This window comes from Ctenocephalides felis, unplaced genomic scaffold (assembly GCF_003426905.1).
Source record: "Ctenocephalides felis isolate EL2017-DRISC unplaced genomic scaffold, ASM342690v1 CF-g0.4_SCAFFOLD_01170, whole genome shotgun sequence".
Taxonomy (NCBI): Eukaryota; Metazoa; Arthropoda; class Insecta; order Siphonaptera; family Pulicidae; genus Ctenocephalides; species Ctenocephalides felis.
The window spans coordinates 54,985,462-55,005,740 of record NW_020537324.1 but is presented as its reverse complement, the minus strand read 5'-3'; the positions used below and the strand labels follow the sequence as shown (position 1 = coordinate 55,005,740).

The following is a 20,279-nucleotide window of genomic DNA, read 5'->3' as shown; positions in this document are numbered from 1 at the left end:
AGATAATAATAAATTTAGTGAAAATATTTACAAAATACGACGAAATGTTTTGACGACGAAAATAAATCACTTAGTGCCTTAGTAAATAGAGATGAGAATGTAGTCTCTACCCATGAGAGACCACAATATTAAAACTCGAAGAAATAAATATGCTAGATACTGTAGAAGATGATAAGCTAAATACAAAATCTTCTAAAAATGCAGCTAATGAGAAGCAAAAAAGGCATCGAAGCCGAAGTCGAGCTAAAGGACCACGACCTGCAGTGGAAGGCGGACCAGGACCTCAGGAGGAATCGCAGGACGATCCTGAAACTCAAGAGTTGGCCAGGCTGCGGTGTACCAGCGAACGAACGGAATTGGTGGCAGAACGAGAAAATAGACGAAAAACACGATGTGCAGATTATCCCGGGCTTGCTTTTGGACGATCCATCTTCAGTTCCGATACCATGATGAAATTTTCTATTATCAAGAACGAGTTGCATAACATTATGAATGCACAATTGAAACGGGTAAGAGGCGAGCAATCGCATTGTGGGGTATAATAATTTAGTGCTGCCTTCTTTAAAAGTCATAAGTTCTTTATTATGTTAATTGGCGTTTGGGTTTGTAAACAATAATGATTTTATCATTTTTAAATACAAACTTCATTTTCGAAAGTTAAATATAATATTTTGCAAGTGATAATTTAATGTATACAATGATTTGGAAAGTATGTGGCGTATTGTACATAGTCGCGGCGTATCCATTATCAGCTGTTGCGTATGTGCGTCGGTGTAGCACGACGCAAATAACGTTAGAATACTCATACGTCCACCAGTAGGTTCCAATGTAAACAAGTGTCGAAGAACAGAGCAACGCATACGAACACGTGGCGACGTATGACTGGTAGTTCGGCAGTGTGCATTAATTCTATTAACTTCAAATGTAGAGTATGTTTTGTACGTATTCGAAATTTTAGTTGCGTTAGAAAATTTGGGAACCTATTAAAAACTTATGAACATAACTAAATATTAATATTAATTGTTATTTTACAATAGTAAATTAGCGAATTTTTTCGTCTTTATTTTGATGAATGTAATTTATTCGGCGTTATTGTTCATTCATTGTTACTAATTAAACGATTATAAATATTTATAGTTTAATATTAATTTAATGTTTTTTTTCATTTTCTGCACTTTTAAATTAATGTTTTTGCAATGTATATTACCTCGTGCAACATGGAAAGCTTTGCTGATAACATAATAATATTTTTAATCTTTGAAAAATTTTAAACACGGAACAATTTAAAATATTAGCGAATTAGATATTAATTTTGATTTAATATTTTTCATTTGCGTGGTGTATTGGCGTAGAAAACTATTGAATAGAAAATGTAAATGCACTACACGTAACTGCACTAGTTTATCAAGGTACACTTATTTTTTTTAACAAATCAATGTCAATTCTATTTTTGCTATAATAAATAAAGCCCATCCTACGTATATTGTTTCGCGCTGTTTTTTAAATTCAATCGCAGAGACCGGAAGCGTTGCCCTCCACAGGTGGGTCTAGGGAACGCTTTGGACTTCATATTTCGCAATGACCTTACACGTTCGTACGTTTGCAATGTTTATTTAATTTATTAAATGTTGATGGTTTCAATTAAAATTTTTGGGTAAAACATGTTTGGATGATTGTATGTCTGTCACTCGTTCTGTACTTTTGGAAAGATAAGTTTGGGATAACATGTAGGTGTTGATTCAAAAGTCATTAAAATCTCTTCTTTTCTAAAATTTCTTCGAATCCCTTTCAATAAACGATTTTGTTTTATTGTTTTTGTTTTTACGTCGTCTTTATTGTACTGCGGAGTCATGTGGTATAGTTTAGGTAATTTAGAATAGTTACGTATATATTGACCCTTGTCGCAACACACTTCGCACTATTGTCCCTCTCCAACTATGATTCCAGCCGGTGGCCGCTTTGTCAAATAGTCGCCATTTTGTCGAACGGGCGAGTCCGGTTATCTGTTCAGTTAGTCGGTGATTGATATAGTTTGGTGTTGCGTGTGTGAAGTGTTGTGTGTTTGGTTCTGGAGTGTTAATTAAAAAGTATTAAAAATGACGACAAACGTACAGCAAGGAACGCTCCTTGACGTCCTTAAGAAAAAAATGCGTCAAACGAAAGAAGAAATGGAAAAATATCGCGACGAATGTGAAGAATTTCACAAGCGATTGCAAGTAGAAATTATGAGACGAGAAGAAGTAAGATTAATTAGTTAATACTTCATTTCATACATTATGATAGTTAACATTTTAAGTGATGTATTACGCTGAACAACGACCTGTTATACGGACGTAATTTTAATTGTATTCATCTCTTTCTAATTCTTACACTTTTCGTGGGTGCGAGTGGTACGTACATAGTCAGTGCGTTGCTCCGTTCATCGATCGGATGAATTTTACAAATTCTGTAGATGACGTTGCGCTGAAGAAAATGCGCCGGCTGATGCTTATACAATCTTGCATAAAAGAGTTCTATTATTCTTTATATAGCCAAAAAGTACATCTGTTTTTTCCTGCCCGTATACTTCAATTCAGTAGAATCTTTGCGATATGTAACTATGTGACTAAACCACGCCCTATTTGACGTATAAAGTTAATACACCATCAAATGTCACACGCTTGAAGTTAAAATTTGTATTTGTCAACTTGAGGATGGTTTTGTATGAAATATATTTTGTAAAACATGATTCAGAACTTACTTCAACTTTCACGGTCATATTTGCGTTATATGGCTTCAGTTTTGTATATACAGCTTTATCACATTAGCTTATTAAAAGCCATTCTTACTAGATTAATTTTAATAATTTTTCATGTCTAAGTAATCTCTTAATCTGCAGCCTTATACGTTATTGTAAGGCATTATTTGTGTGTGTGCAATATAATTGTCTGTTTATGTGTGTACTGTGGATGGATGTATGTGTATGCTTGGTCTTATTAATATATGTATGTTTACGTATTTGTATGTATATATGTTTATATATGTATACATGTATGTGTATGTTGGTAAAATAATGCTTGAATGTATTTCCTTAAAAATAAGAAAATCAATTTCAACTTTTTATCAAATTATATATTTATTAAATTATAATGCCACTGAAATACGTAAATTAGTAAAAAGCAATTAAAAGCTATCGATTTTGACAGGTGCTTTTTATGACCTCTAACATTCACCCAACGCGTGCAAACAAATTTTGTAAAACTTTTTACCAAATATGGTCATATACTTCTTATAACCGAATAATGAATAGTCATACAAGAATTTCTCATTAGTTTTGTTGACGGTATATCCCAATCGAATGAGTCATATTACACTTATATGTAATACTTCTTGTTATAGACTAATATGGTAATTTATTGCTTGACATTTCCATTTAATGTATCGATACGAGTTTATGGAAGCACGTTTGATACAAATTCATAGAAGAATATTTAAAAACATGTGAGATTCACTTTACTTTTCATGTCAAAAGGCTAGTAATTACGTTTTCTTACATCATTTCTAATATCATTTTTAAATTGATCAAATTCCATTTTCTTTACTCGTCATTAAAATGACATGATACTGAGGAATGTGGTTGAAATGTTTTCACATGAATTATCATTGCTGATTCAAAGAATATCTTATCTTTGTCATTCATTTCGGAGTCATGCTTTGCTTTGGTATTCAAAGCACTTAGCAATTCTGAGGAATTTTTGAATTCAGCAGAAATGTATTTGGAACAAAATTTGAATTTAAAGCATTTGTGGTTTTTGAATACAAAAAACATCTATTTGTGCAGACGGTAACTAACCATTCAATCAAAGTAAACGACTAATTATAATTTGAAAATGTAATTGCTAGCCTCGACAAAATACAATGAAAATTAATGTGTGATCATTTTGGTATTGGTCACTTTTGTATTTAGATTCATGTTGTAAATTCACAGAGGCTCGGTTGAACATTGAGGTCTTATATGGGCGTTGTGTTGATTATTGTCAGTACGGTTTTAAACTCCGTATTTGACCTTCGTCAGTAATGACGTAATGTTATTAGTCCTTCCCGTGACGCATAAGCTGCTGCTGTGTATGTTAAAATAGGCATATTTTTTAAATTCCAAAAAATGAAAAAAAAATACTTATATAAATTTTTTATCGCCAAAAATGTTAGCAAATCGTTTTGAAAGAATTGAAATTATTTCTTATTAAATTAGACTGCAAGTGCTACACATGAAATGTTCATATTGTTCAATTTTACCACTTCTAGCTGGGTTAGAGTGTTGCATTTTCTTTGTATTATTATGTACATTTCAACATCGTGATTGAAATAAATATTTGAATCAGAGTTTTAACGTATCACAACGTTTATATTTCAACTTTTAGAATGAAATATTCCTCCTTCATCAATTCAAACATTCTAAGTAAATATTAACGTGTAATAATTTTCAAGTAATATTTATTTAGTGGTAAATTGTATGAATATTTGCACGATTATAGATACACGTCATTTTCCCCATATTTCTTCACGGTTTTGCAGAAAAATATCACATAGTTAAATTCATTTATTAATAATTTCAATGACAAATTCATATGCCAAGCAAATAAGATTATATACGATTTATCAATACATGTTACTTAACTTAATACTTTCACCGTTATCATCTTATAATATAATCTTATATTACTAACAGTATTCTTATGATGAACGCACAAGGTCAGTATACTCTTACCAACGTGACCTTCAAAAGTCGCACGTTATTAATAATTTGCCTCCTTAATGATTCCAATTCGAGATTTTGTTCACGAAAGAATTTTAATCGTCTGCGATTCTTTTAAAAACCTGCGAACATATGAGATTCTTTATCCATTTTCTGAATTTCACTTTGATACTTTTTTCGAGCCTAGCGTTTATTTTACCACAATATAGTTGTTCGAATTTTATTATAATAATAGAAATCATTTGATGATTAAACTAATTTATTAGTGAGATTTCCATTCTTACTTTCTCATCTTTGCGTGCATTAGAAATTTTAACTTCATTATAATTTTTGTTTGTTAATATGCATTATTTTCTAGAGTTGCATATCAAAATATAGGTCTGGTTCTTGCGTCAGATTTGATGATATAACCTCATGGTGACTTGGATGATTGATTTTTTGTTTTAGAGAAGACACCATGCATGTGATTAGTGCTTTCTGGACATTTCTTTTTAAATGGATTAATATATGTGAAAGGACGATTTAGGTTAAATTTATATGAATTGATAACTATATAGGGATCGTTCAAGTATTACGTAAGCAGATTTATTACAATTATTTACCCTCCCCATCCCCCTTGTCATCAAAAGTAAGCAAAGCTCTTACCCCCTACCCCCATGCTTACGTAAAAATTTTGCAATTAATGTAAAAAAATAAAAATACTACCTATGACGTAATCATCATCCAGACTCCCCTGCCTCCCATGCCAACCCAAAATAAGCAAATCAACAACCCCACCCGCCCCCCTATAGTGCTTACGTAATACTTGAACGGCCCCATAGTAAGTAAAATTCATTTCTGCCCTTCCTGTTTTAGATCAAATAATACAATCACACTAGGCCTATATTTTTTGCTCTACTTTTGTTTAAATCAACCTTCTATTTAATCATGCTTGCTTAAATAGACACTCTTTAGACACTCAATTGATATTTTATAGTTAAATAGCAATATATAATTGCTTATATATTATTGCATTTAGATATGAAATAAATTTATTAACGGCTACAGTTTTGAGAGATTACTGTGTAAATCAGCTTCGATATCACGATATCAAAGTTTTTAACACGATGTTACAAATTTTAACATCTGGATACTTTAGAGATTTAATAAAACGTAAATAATAAAATAAAAGTAAAATATTTTTTCTGATAATCTTTCGTTTATCTCCATTGGATTAGGTGTGACAACTTTTATCATCACGAACAATTGTAAATTTCCGTTCAAAACCGCACAAAAGCGCGAACAGTTCCCAACTTCCATAATTCACAGGGATTTGTTAACTTTTGATTTAACTGTAATAATTTCATACCGGTTTAGTTAACTGTTTAAATTTTAATAACGTCGGGAGCTGGAACAAAATAATTTTAATGCGGATTTAATTTAATGGATTAATAAATCAATAAATCACCATCGACTTTAACGACTTCATTATATACCTCACATAGACAACCAAGACATAACCTGGCATATAGGGCGTATATTTCACAATGTGATGCACAATAGATTTTTCTTTTTGTAGAAAGTTTTTCAATTGTTTAACTGAGAATATAAACAAGTTATATTCTCAATCAAATTCAGTCCGCTTTTGGTTCCGCACAATCGCATCAATTTCCTGGAAACGCACGATGAGAACGGATGCGGAATACAAATGCTAATACTGAACAGAATGAATAACGCAGGTCACACCAGTAAAGCTCACTGGACACTAACATTTTTCGTCATTGCCTAAATATTGATGATCATGGGCATTTGATTCATTCATTCATTTGATTCATTTGACTCTTGAATTTCGTTTGACAAAAATATATAACAAAAAGTACATAATTCCAGCCTAAATTTTCTTCATTAAAATCCTCCGTGATTCTCCGCCCCAGGCGTGTGGTTTATTCAAACTGATATTTTTACATGTCACCTATTGACATTCGAAAAAGTCGTATTTTTGTATGTAGTAATATTTTTTGGAATTAATTTTTTTTTATTCTCTTTATTGAATTGCAATCTGTCTTTACGAAAAGGAAGACATTTAGTAATTTCGATGATATATGAAATATTAAACATTAGATCTAAAAGGTTACCCAGTAGTAAGCCTTTTCAATTTTGATATATTAAATTTAAATTTCGTGATTATATAGAGTAAACTTAATAATAAAAAGATTTGGAATTAAGTAATGCATCAAAATTATAAAAATTCTTCTAAAAGTCTTTAAATGAACATAAACTTTCAAATCAAATATAAATTTCTGTAATTTCTCGCATCGTTACATGTTATCTACTTATTGAATTTAAACATACATGGCAGACAGATAAATGTAATCCTTTTAGATTTGTCATTTTCATGCACTTAGTTTTACCAAATTTTCCAACCAATTAATTAATCATTCAAGATAAATTTAGGAGGTATAAGAAAAACGTTTATAGCGTAAAATCACCCATTGCATATGTACATGAATTTATTTTAACCCTTTCTACTCGGATGCCGACGCTCCGGCGGCAAAATTCATGTAAATCTCGGAATTCGCGAGTGGAAAGGGTTAAAATATAATAAGTTAAATTAAAAAATAATCATCGGGAATATAAACAAATATATGTATTTTTTTATTTTTATACATTAGCATATATGCATGGGACTACATTTATAATGTTTAACTGGTTATATCGATAAGGAAATAAGTTTGTGATTATAAAAGTAAGAAATTTGTACATATTTGTAATTTTTAATATATATATATATATATGTATATATATATATATATATATATATATATATATGATAGGTTGTCAAATATATATTATGTATATATTATATATATATATATATATATATATATAATAGGTTGTCCGCCATTTTGTATGTAACCAAGAGCTAAAAAGCGGAAGGGAGATATTTGACAACCTTTATATATATATATATATATATATATATATATATATATATTATTTGCAAACATATACATGTATAGAAGATATGACACCAGATTTAGATTTTTCATAGAAAATTTGTGATACCAGTTAGGTGATACATGATACATTAAATGCATTGCGTAGCTATATCTTACAATAAGCGATTATAATTTTCGTAAAAAAATATTGCCAATATATTGTTTGGACATCGGCGTAAGTTCCTGACCGATGATTTTTTTTTCCAAAAACAGGCCGAATCTGAAGTCGCTGCCTTGAACCGACGCATTCAACTCTTGGAAGAAGATTTGGAACGTTCAGAAGAACGTCTTGCCACCGCCACCGCTAAATTGGCTGAAGCCTCACAGGCTGCTGATGAATCAGAACGGTAAGTTATCGGTCAGGAGATTTCACAAATGATAAACATACACTTCCAAACTACTTGGTATATTAGAATCTTAATTCTTGGTTACTCATAATAGTTAAAACTTCAGAAGAAGATCTAAAGAAATCCTTGAACCTAAAGAATATTTACAATCTAAATAAATTGGGTCACCATATAGCAATTTTGACAACCCAACTATTATTTTTTCGGTTATTAAGAATTCTGCTTGAAAGTTTTTTTTCTATAAAACAGATTATGAAAATATATATATTTTCTTGCTATTAATAAATTTTATTTCAGATATTTTTTTTTACTGTGTGTGGTGTGTTTATACTTTCTTTTTGCAGAGAAATGTTGGGAGGTTTTCAATATATTTTGACACACATGTATACATAGGCATATGCACATATATTAAACATATGCATATAAATTGTGATGAGAGATAATTAAATTGCTTTTAATATACTGTAAATGAACAAAAAATTGTCCATTTTGGAAAACTATGTTGGAGATTAAATTTTCCGATTGTTTTTTTCGTTGGCTTGCCATCGTTTAATATTAGGGCAGATTGATGTCAAAATACGACAAAAATAAGCTGCGATAGTATGTTCTATTCTAAACATCAGAATTTTGCAAAATCTATATTCTTGTTCAGGATACGTAAAGCACTTGAGAATCGAACTAATATGGAAGACGATCGAGTAGCAATTTTGGAAGGTCAGCTCAGCCAAGCAAAACTTATAGCAGAAGAGGCTGATAAAAAATATGAAGAGGTGACAAAATATGTCAAAGAATATTGGTGGTCTTGAGCAAGATACGCCTTACAAAATATTATTAAATGGTTTTTTAAAATAAATATATAACAAGAATTTTAAGCGATCCTCAATCGCCAAATTGAAGTTGGCTGTGTTCAAAATTGTTTATTCATAACCAGTTTTAACTACTGTCATTAGCAATATTTAAAATTTTTATATGCATACTTAATGCAAATGTGATTCTTGCTTATGGCTATGCAATATTTTTGACAGATTTATTTATATATTGGTTTAAATTGGTAAGCGACGATTGTACAGCAGCTGTAGGGATTTTAGGGCAGGTGATAGTAATTTTACTACGATACTTTAGTGTGTTTATTTTTTTAAGTTTGTTTATGTATCATTGATATTTTTAATTTGTGTATGTATAGATAAAATATACATTATATATTATATGTGAATAAAAAACCAATATTGCTTTTGAGACATGTCTTTTTATTTATATTATAGAGGTATAGTGAATTAGTTCTTGTAACTAAAAGTTTCATGTAAAGAACATACTGGATTATACACCAAAGTTATTATCACCTGAGATATATTTAACTCATTTTTAATATTTCAGGTTTCCAGAGTTTCAGATATCAATTATTTTAAAAATGAATCGATTCATATAAAATTTGATCAGTCTATATAGATGATTTTGTTGGCATTCGTTTTAAACTATCTCATATTTGTAATAGAAGAAGATAATAGAAAAATATATAAAAAATAGTAGGTTTTATTATTCAAAGTTTTCATAAATTCCGGATATCGTCAAAAGTTGGCTAGATCGAATTATATATGCATTGATATGTTTTTCCAAATATTGTTCAAAATATTAATCATTTTGCTTTCTGAAATTTTTAAACTATAGGAATCGTAAGATTCTCGAAAATCGCGCGATGAATGAGGAGGAGCGTATGGATGCGTTGGAGTTACAGCTGAAGGATGCCCGTTTAATGGCTTCCGATGCTGACAAAAGATATGACGAGGTTTATATCATGCACACGTACACCTTATCTTTTCTCTAGACCAAGTAGACACTACACCTAACATAACATTTTCATGACCAAATAATTTGTGATAAGAGATAAATATTCAAGTGATATCTTGAAATTAAAAATTGGCTCGACTTGATCACAATTAGATATTTGTAGCGCGGATTTAGATTTTAGTTTAAAGCTTGAATAAATTTCACTAATATGATCAATTTTAAGAAAACATACAGAGAGAAAAGCGTTTTATAAAGTAGAAGAACTTTGATCACAAATTGTTTGGTTCGTCAGCATTTTGAAGTAGCGTCGTGAAATTTGCAGAACACTCCGATTGGCATTGGACATTAGGAATGTTAACAATGGCTACGTAGATTTTTCTATCCTTCTAATTGTAATATCCTGTAGTTAGATAATGTCTTTCATCCCTTGTTATTTTTCTGGTATATCCCTGTAGCGCCCGTAAGGTGCTTGAGAACCGTTCCCTCGCCGAGGAAGAGCGCATGGACGCACTTGAGAACCAACTTAAAGAAGCGCGATTCTGCGCTGAGGAGGCCGACAAGAAATACGATGAGGTGTTTATTCTCAACACGGAGCTCTCTATGTTCTTGTTGCCTTAATACCTGCCAAACATATTTACTAACACTTGCGTGTTTGTTTTAGTTTTCTGTTTGATTAATCTTGTTAGATTGCTCATTATTTTTGTCAACTTATTAAGAGTCAATTAGTAAGAGCTTTATGAACTTTTAGTTTACCTTTTTACAAAAATAAATTGCAATCTAACGCGTCCACCAGTTTTATCGTAACCAATTCCCGTATTTAGTATCACTAATTATATATTTAAAACTTTTATTTATCTGGATATATGATTCATACTTGTTCGAACGAATGAGACTTGCATATATTTTACCATAAAATATTGCTTTTTAAATGTCGATTTTTTTCATTATGTTTAGTAGTAACGTTTAATTTTACTGTTCGTCTTTTTTCATATGTGTCGAAACATTAGTCGAAAATCGATCTAATGCTGATATCGTTTCTATTAAAATTGTTATATTTTCACCTTAATTTCAATTTAATATTCTCAAGCTTCAATAAGTTGCATTTGCATAAAATTTAACTTACTATTATATATTTTATGTTTTATAATGTTCAATTTGTCTAAGCTTTTAATGCCTTACCATTAAGAAATTTTTTTTTTTTATATGTTGTGTCGTCCGAATAATAACGTGTCATATTTTTGTGCGGAATTGTTTAAATAAAAAAATGTCTATTTTGAATGATTGCATGTGCTGAAAATATTTTTTTACAAGTCTATTACTTACGAACACAATTTTTTGACCTAGGTTGCCCGTAAATTGGCCATGGTTGAAGCTGATTTGGAAAGAGCTGAGGAGCGCGCCGAAGCAGGAGAATCGTATGTTTTAACATAAATCGAATTTTGCAGTGAAACGTTTTCACTACCATAACGTGTGATATTAATATGATATCTAAAATCTAGAAATCCAATTTAGTATAAAAAAACTATTATAACTGGATTGGACATAAAACCTTTTTCTAGATTTTTTTGTAGTGCATGTTTTTTAATGTTTTTTTCAGGTGCAGCCATGGCGGAGAATTATAATATACATGCTTATTAATAAATTAATGGTTTATTTATATTTTCTATTTTAACATAGTTTTTACAAATCCGGCCACAGTCTACGCAATTTCAATTAAAAATCATTTAAATTTTTATTGCTAAAATTTAGATCAAAGATTTTTGCTTAAATTTATTGTTGTTGTACAGCTTTGCCTTGCATATTTAACCCTTAAGCTGTTGTCTGTGGTCTGGTTTTTAAAGACACCCAATAAGTTTTAACAACATTAACAATAAGTGTTTAGTTTTAAATTTTACAAGAATGAGCTAGATAGATTAGGTTAACAATATTTTGACAATAATATGATGCTTGTTAGTAACATAACATTTTTTTTAAAACGTGTGCTGTAGTGTTTGTTGTGTGTTGCTTCACAGGTTGCTCGCAAATTAGTGATGATGGAGCAAGATTTAGAACGTGCTGAAGAAAGGGCAGAACAAGGAGACAGGTTTGATTGATTTATTGTGCTAACTAACGAAATAACATTTAATATCTTTATAATGTATATTCATGTAATTTATTTGGGTACACAACTACAGTGGAACTTTGCTTAATGAATGTAATTTATTCAAGAGAAAATGTTTTAGTTTATTCATAGAGAAAAATCATACTCTGTTTGATTGCAATTGTTTACATAAGGTGTATAATATTCAATAATTACGTACAACTTTAGGTTAGTCTTGTTTGCCAGATAAGTATATCAGAGCAGTCTCGTTTGCTTTGGTTTTTGAGTAGTGAATGATTAAGTTGATATTTTTTGCAAGAAGGGCGAATTTATTTGATTATCTTCATAAACTATCGAGAAACGATGTTCGGTTTTTATCAACTTTATTAGTTGTATTAATGAAATTAATCGAATCACTTCCTTGTATTAAATCTGATTTAAAAAGTTTAGATTTTAAATTTGTTCATTTCTTTGGATGCTATCGATTGGAAATGAATCCAGCATTGTAAAATGTTTTGATTCAAAATATTTCGATTAACAATTCATTTCTGTCGTTACTGAAAATATTTAGCAGGTCTTTTTAGCTTGTTATTAAATGGATATTAAAAACAATATTTGGCAACGTTCCTTTGATTTCAATTCTTGTCAGTTATCGGAAAGTTTATGCAACTAGTCTACAGGCATAATTCCATTTTAAGCTGTTACAATTTATTTCACTGTTAAGGAAGGTTCCATTGTACTTTTTTGAGACATTCACAATTTTATTTTTTCAAGTCAAGTTTTATATATCTTCTTGAATTCAAATAAACGAAGTCTTATAATTATTAGCCAGCACTAATCTATTTATTCTAATTTTCAGCAAAATTGTAGAACTTGAAGAGGAACTTCGCGTTGTCGGTAACAACTTGAAATCTCTTGAAGTATCAGAAGAAAAGGTAATACTAATTTTTTTTATACTGTAATTATATATATTTAAAAAATTTATTATAGCCGATGAAGTTATTCACAATTTTAGTAAAATTCATTTTAATAAGCTTATTAGATTTTATAAGTTCTAAAATTATTATATTAAGGTGCAGATATTTCGTAATTATTAAATTTAAAATATCCAGACATTCATATATTTTTTACTTTAATTGTATTTTAACTAAATTAAATGTTAATTATTTATTTAATAATTTAATAAATAATTAGGCCAACCAACGTGAGGAGGAGTACAAAAACCAAATTAAGACCCTCACAACTCGTCTAAAGGAGGTAGAGACGATAATATTTTATCGTTGTGTTTTTGAAAATGCGTTATTTTTAGATCTAACCAGAATGCAGTTGCACTTGCGTGATAATATGGAAAATGGAACATACCATTTTTATGCTAATTATGTGTATTAAAACAGTGTGCTCAAGAGATATGATCTATATTTTGTAAAATAATACTTTTTTAGTATGATAATAATTAAATTAATTTATTGGATTGATTTGATCATTTTCTTCTGAAATGATTTGATTAATTAAATTTTGCATATATAATACAAATCTTGGAGTATTTAAAAAAAAACTATCTGTAATTATTTTTAGTAGATCATGTCTTGTGTGAAAATTATAACATTAATTTTTCGATAATAACTATAGAAGTTTAAAATTTTATTTTTATTTTTACTAATGATTTATTTTCCTTTTTTTCAATGTGTTGTCTTTTGCTCGATGTGATTTGGACTAACATCTAACAAACAAAATATAATAGGCTACACAAAGAGAAGAAAGCTTCGAAGGTCAAGTAAAAATATTAGATGGACAATTAAAAGAGGTAACACATACCTTCAACGTTATTATACCAATTTTATGAATCAACAATTAAAATTCATTCAAATTTCTTTTTTTTTAATATTTTCCTATTTTGAATACTGATTATCTGAGGAGCTGATGAAGTATTAAATCATTTTATAAAGCTTAATTAAATAAAATATAAATTGAAACAAACATTTTCACAATTATAATAAACTAAGTTATATCTATATACAGAAGTACTGTTTCAAATTCTACTTGGCTTTTGTTTTCAGTTAGTTTGCCTGCACAATTGTCTTTGTTTTGACTAATAACTTATACTTGCATGTGTTTTTGATGCACATCATTTAAACCAGTTTTATGTTGTTATATTGTTTTTGATCCCTACTTTAATGTTTCTATTTTTTAATTCATTCTATTTAATTTAGGCTGAAGCTAGAGCTGAATTTGCTGAACGTTCCGTTCAGAAATTACAGAAGGAAGTCGACAGGCTGGAAGGTATGATATTTTCATTTCCCTAATAATTTTATTTCTTTAATAATTGAAAAGAATCAATCAAATAATGTAAAAGCCAAGATAGGTGATGCATGGCAACATATCTTGGACATTGATGTTGTAGTAAAATTATTTTTTTATTTTTTTAGATGTAATTTATTTTGTGTTTTGCTTAAAATAATCTTGTTTTGTTTTGGCTTTAACAAATTGTTTTACAAAAAAATCAACAGACGATCTACTTGCTGAGCGTGAGAAGAATAAATTATTGCAAGAAGAAATGGAAGTTACTCTGCATGATATTCAAAATATGTAACGTCTCATGTTCACTTGAATGATATAATAAAGTGATCAATGTGTTTATTTACACTGCAAGAATTATAACAACGGACTACAACATTAACGATTGAAACTGAAAAATTTATAAATAATCAGAATTATGTGATGTTCAGTTCTTTCTGTTCAAATAATGTATATTTATACTGAATCGATTTCGGGCACATAACTTGATTACTTATAATCAATGGTATTATTTTTTATTAGTATTCAAACATAGGCGTGTATGTTGGTGCTATTAATTATATTTTTCCCATTATTTCATAAATTACAAAATTATTTGGTGCACAATGTGATTCCGAAATTTTCCAAACTTTTTTTTTTTTGATAATACTACTATGATTGTTAATGAAAGCAATTTAGTCACTATTATTTAGTTATAAATAATTCCCTATTAATTGTTGATGGCTTAACCATTTTTAGCTCGTTAGGTTTAAGATTTTTTTTACATATTCAATAACATAGAATTTTCAATTTCAATAATATTTTCAGTTTTATATCGATTTAGTTTGAATCAAAGGCCTTTATTGTACATCACATGGGTCTATGTCTTTCACTTCATTTTATAACTACACCCTCACAAAATACTAAATTGTAGGCCCATTCCTTTTATTCATATTATTGCTATTATTAGTAGTAATCTATTACCTTTAAAAATGAATAAAAGTTTAACATTTGGTAGCAATTCAAAACTTCCAAGCCGTGATAAATTAAACATTCCTGATAGTAAAGTGTAAAACTAAAAATTTATCACTGCCACGATAGGGGAATATTTTTCAGCTATATAAAAATATAAAAGGCTAAGACAAAGCATTAAGAAAAACTACTTAAATGTATCTCGAATTCAAATGAGTATTCATTCCAAATAATTACGTCAAATACTTATGAATATTGAAAAAAGAACTATATTAGGTTTTATATGTAATTGTATTATATAAGTGATTAAAAGCACGTTGTTTTATGAATATTGGAATTGTATTCAAATCCTCGAGGTTTCCGATTCATAAATTCAATTTGATGTCTCCAAAAGTATTGAATTTAAATATAGATATTACCATTATTTTAAATATTTGTAATCGTTACGTCAGATTCCTAGAAATTATTTTTGTAAAATTCGGCATATATAAATATATATGTTAAAGTTATATATAACTTGCATGGGCAAGTTTTCCTTTTATGCAATATTTTTTTTCACCATTTTGCCTTGTTTTATATCAAGTAATTTAAGAAATTACCAAATTATTGTGCATGTCATTTATAATTTATTTATAAGTAAAATTTTAAATTATTCAAATGTTGTGAACATTTTCTTCATAATTTTTTATACAACACTAATAATTGTGTGTGTGTTTATAATATATTATTTAAATTAACTTAGTTTTTTAATTTCTGTTCCTGTACCTTTCCTTATTGTTTCATGAAATGTTAAAATTTATGCATGTTTATGTGTACTTTTGTTTAAGTTTATAATTCAATATTTTTAATCTTGTTTTGTTATTAGCATGGTGTTTTTTATGAATCTTACCAAGTGCATTATGTTATTGATACTGAAACGATTTTATTCAGTATTTTTTTTATCAGAACTTACTATACTGTTATTTCTCAACCATAATTTTAGTTGCTATGTTTTAACTTCTTTGATATCTATGAATATTATGAAATATTATAATTATATTAAATATAATATAATTGTTAAATATTATATAGACTCGAAAAATTTTGATAATCAATTTATTTTATATTTAATTAGCGACGACGTTTTATTTGGTCTACTATTTTCTTATATAAATACAATATTTAGTTCTTTATAATTGATTATCAATCTTATTCAATCAAGGTGCCAAAATCAATATAATAATATATTTACCTTGATGCTGGTTTGCTAACATTGTATGCGTTAATCATGGAAATAATTAATTAACAAACTTTTTAGACGAGTTGGTCGCCGAGAAGGAGAAATACAGGGAAATTGGAGACGATTTGGACACAGCCTTCGTGGAACTTATTCTCAAGGAATAAACTTATACTTAGCAAAATCATCAAACTACTATTTTAGAATCTCTACAGGTTCTATTAGGTACACATCGCGTGTTGAATGTTCCCGTTGTCTGAAATATTAATTTTAACTAATCCTTGATTGTTTGTTTTATTAATAAGATAATTTTTTTCCTAGGTGAATATTTAACACAAAACGTGTTGCATATATAGTATTGGCTTACAACTAGTTTTAATGTGACAAACATTTTGCAGCATGCCTGATTGCAGTTTCAGAATTATTTAATCGTTCACAAGAAATATTTTTTCTCTATAGATAGCCGCAAATATCGGGCTAAAATTCGATTGTTCGAAATACTAATTCGACACAAAATTTACGTCGTTTGTAGTTATTTATTTCAACACTTCAGTTATGGTTTAAACTGAATTAAATTAATCAGTTAATTGGTTATCAACGTCTATTGCCTTTTGATATCAAAATAGTGAAAATGTTCACTCTTCTTGTTTTCCTATTTGAGGACTTGAATCGTAATATTATTCTTTATTTGACACTCATAGGGCTAACTAGAAAAATTTACAAAAATGATATATTAAAAACATGCATAAAATACATAGTCATTCCGATATATATTTTCACTTCCTAATTATGAAAATGAAATGAATTTTGTGATTATAGTTTACAATGAAATGTTAAAAAGTACAATTAGGGAGTAAACTGCTCCTTATAGTACTCTACATATTTTTATCAATATTTCAAACATCTAATAATTTTTTTTGCATCTCTAATTCAAAAAAAATATTTGAAGTTCTCTATTGACTCTAGTGCCTATTTGATCAATTAATGATAGATATGGTATTGAATAAATAATATTAACCTTTGCAACAATAATAATGCTAATAATACTCCATGGTTTGCAAAAAAGTTTAAAACACTAGCAAATCCTTACTAAAATTTCTACTGACCTTTTGATATGTTTTGGATATCCTGCACTTCGTGTGAATTTAATCCCACTAACTGTTTTATTTTTCAGGACTCTATATTTAATTTATATTTTCCTAATTCCATTATAGATTCCAACAAGTGCTCAACGCCAGATGGGCGCCTTACATCTATTTATGCAGCCCTACATCATTGTATACATATGTATTATTTAATTCAGGCGAATATAAATAATTATTATTCAAAACATGTGCACATATTAAATTTAAAGAATCATTTTATGTTTCTTACGCTATGTAAAATAAATTAATTTTATTGATGTACTTTCTCACACATACATTTGTATATGTAATATGTAATTACAATTTATTTAAATTATTTCTTTAATTGAGTTTTATTATTTCTTGGTGGTGAATGTAGTGCATTTTGATGTGAATGTATTTTAGCATATTCTATTATTATTCTGGTAATTATTTTATATCGTTTCAACCTATGTATTAGTGTTCTTATGGAATTGGTTTTATTATTATATTATTTGCAATTTAAATACAACGATTTTGGTATGAAGTGATTAAAATATTTCATAGGGAAAGAGTAACTAAATTTGTTGCAAAGTACAAATTTTCTTTTACTACTTTTACCTCAACTACTTTAAATTGATGGTGGTGGTGATGGTGTATGCGTTTTACTACTTACTATTTCATAAATTGAACCTACTTTACTTTTAAATTGATGGTGGTGATGGTGCGTTCAATTTTCTTACGAATGTTTATTATTTAACATAATATTGGGTTGTTTGAAAAGTAACTTCGTTTTTTATAGACATTTTCGCACGTAATTTTCGTACAATAAACAATTAATTTCATAAATTATGTATTGGCAGTTTTGATCGAACATCTTTTGTATTATTTCCAGTATTAGCATAATTCCGAGAACATAATTTTTTTGGTCGTATTTTAAAAAAAACTGATCAAAGCGCTTTTTGACATGGTGATTTGGGGTAAAGGTTTTACCGCCTAAAATTTTGTTAGTGGCCGGAACAATAATTGAACGATGATGGCAGTTCTGGGAATATGATGAATAGACCATTTAAGCTACAAAGCTTTGGCGATTGACCAAACTTATGTGACGTCGTCTTGATGCGGGACTATATATTGTCTTGTGGGTTAATTCTGACTTTTTCTAGTGGAGTATATCATTTAGTTATCCAGTTGATGACATAAGGCATTTAAATTAACCGTATATTATCCTTAAATGCCTGGAAAAGTGTGAAAAATGAACAACTCTTTTAAAATCTTACCAAACATACTGCAAACACCTTTTTTCTGGCAAATTTCTGCTTTGCACCTGTTTTGAGCAGGTAATTTTTTTGTTTCATGAGCAATTGAGTGTATTGAATTATTTACATTCCATAAGACATTCCTAGTGACAATTCGCTTCAAAAACCTGATAATTTTCAAGACTTTTCAGAGGCGAATCGCGGACACCAGTGCGACGACACACGTCTTTCTTTAGAACCATAATTGAGTTTCGTGAAATATCCAGACTTTTGAGTGGCCATGATGAACTGTTTAATTTGATAAATTTTATCACAATTGGGTCTTATGTATTGTTATTCGCCGGTTTGCATCAACTAATGCCTTTCTCACGTCTTTATCAACTGCAACCCGTACTTCTTGGACCATCAAAACCAGGAACGAAATTTAGCAAACCAATTTTGGATTGTCGTACAATCAACATGCCATTTTCGTACACATCGGTCAAAATTTTCACTTAATCTGAATTGTTACCTTTTTATAGCAAAAGAGTAAACTATGTCGAAAATGCTGCTTAATTTCTTTCCGTAATCCAAGAGGGCACCATCCAAAAAATTACGGCATGTAATTGATTAGAATTTTTACATACAAGCCTTAAAATATAAGTTTTCAAATCATATAATAATTGAAGGGCTTAAGTGTGATGTTAGGTTCAAAAAAATTATGTTCAATTTTGGTGGGGTAAAAAAACGAAGTAACTTTCCGAACAACCTTATACATCAATTTAAAGAATGGTTCAAATAATTTCTTACTTTAAAATCATCAACTTTTATTTTTAAATTTACATAAATTAACAATGTTTTTTTGCCTGTCTCACACAAATTCTAATCATTAGTAGAAACTCGGGTCTTGAACGAGTTCTGCAATTTTTACCGAATATATTATTGGATTATTGCATTACTCATTGGATTATTTGCATTACTTATTCATATGTATAACTAGAATACTAACTATTGCATGCTTCGTATTATTACATTTTTACTAACAATAACTAACATTTGCAGATGAAATAATAATGGAGCGTAGCAAATACAAAGCAATGGCGGATGAAATGGACCAAACGTTCGCAGATCTTTCAGGATATTGATTGCCATTATTTGACCTAATATAGATTCTTTAAATGAGTCATTGCAATAATTTTTATCCTTCATACTTTCTTTCAAATTTGCTCATTTGCATGCTTCTTGTCCTCTCAATTTGATGTTTATTTTAATTAATTTTCTGATCTTTTACGGGATAAAATAATGTGTGACACAATAAAAGTCGCACAGTGGCTGTGTAGAGATTTAAATATTACAAAACATATATAACATTCCATCCTTTATTTATAATGACAATTAACATACCTATTAATTAAAAAATGGGAAAAACAGTGGTCAGCTTCCATTCTATTTATAATGTGCTATAGAGTGAAATTAAGTGCTTGTACACATCTAGTTCACTGATATAAATTAAAGCTTTTTTTTATGAAAATTGTAAATTACAGAATGGTA

General features: G+C 29.0%; 1 protein-coding gene across 9 annotated transcripts in view; it reads left to right on the top strand.

The window, feature by feature from the left end:
- The window catches only part of LOC113368138 (tropomyosin-2), a 67,032-nt gene extending 49,184 nt beyond the window's left edge, over positions 1-17,848 (top strand). For 2 of the 9 annotated variants that reach the window (XM_026609702.1, XM_026609706.1), the window contains 8 exons: positions 7,927-8,060; positions 10,301-10,418; positions 11,190-11,260; positions 12,785-12,860; positions 13,120-13,182; positions 14,136-14,205; positions 16,469-16,612; positions 17,602-17,848. In XM_026609702.1, coding sequence (XP_026465487.1) covers positions 7,927-8,060; positions 10,301-10,418; positions 11,190-11,260; positions 12,785-12,860; positions 13,120-13,182; positions 14,136-14,205; positions 16,469-16,554 — 618 coding nt within the window. In that variant the 3' untranslated portion in view covers positions 16,555-16,612; positions 17,602-17,848. Of the gene's footprint in view, positions 1-54; positions 510-1,958; positions 2,241-7,926; positions 8,061-8,712; positions 8,831-10,300; positions 10,419-11,189; positions 11,261-11,857; positions 11,929-12,784; positions 12,861-13,119; positions 13,183-13,666; positions 13,730-14,135; positions 14,206-14,432; positions 14,718-16,468; positions 16,613-17,601 lie in introns of those variants that run through there. The other 7 variants (XM_026609700.1, XM_026609707.1, XM_026609703.1 and 4 more) reach the window with 7 other exon arrangements.
- The last annotated feature ends 2,431 nt before the right edge of the window (positions 17,849-20,279 follow it).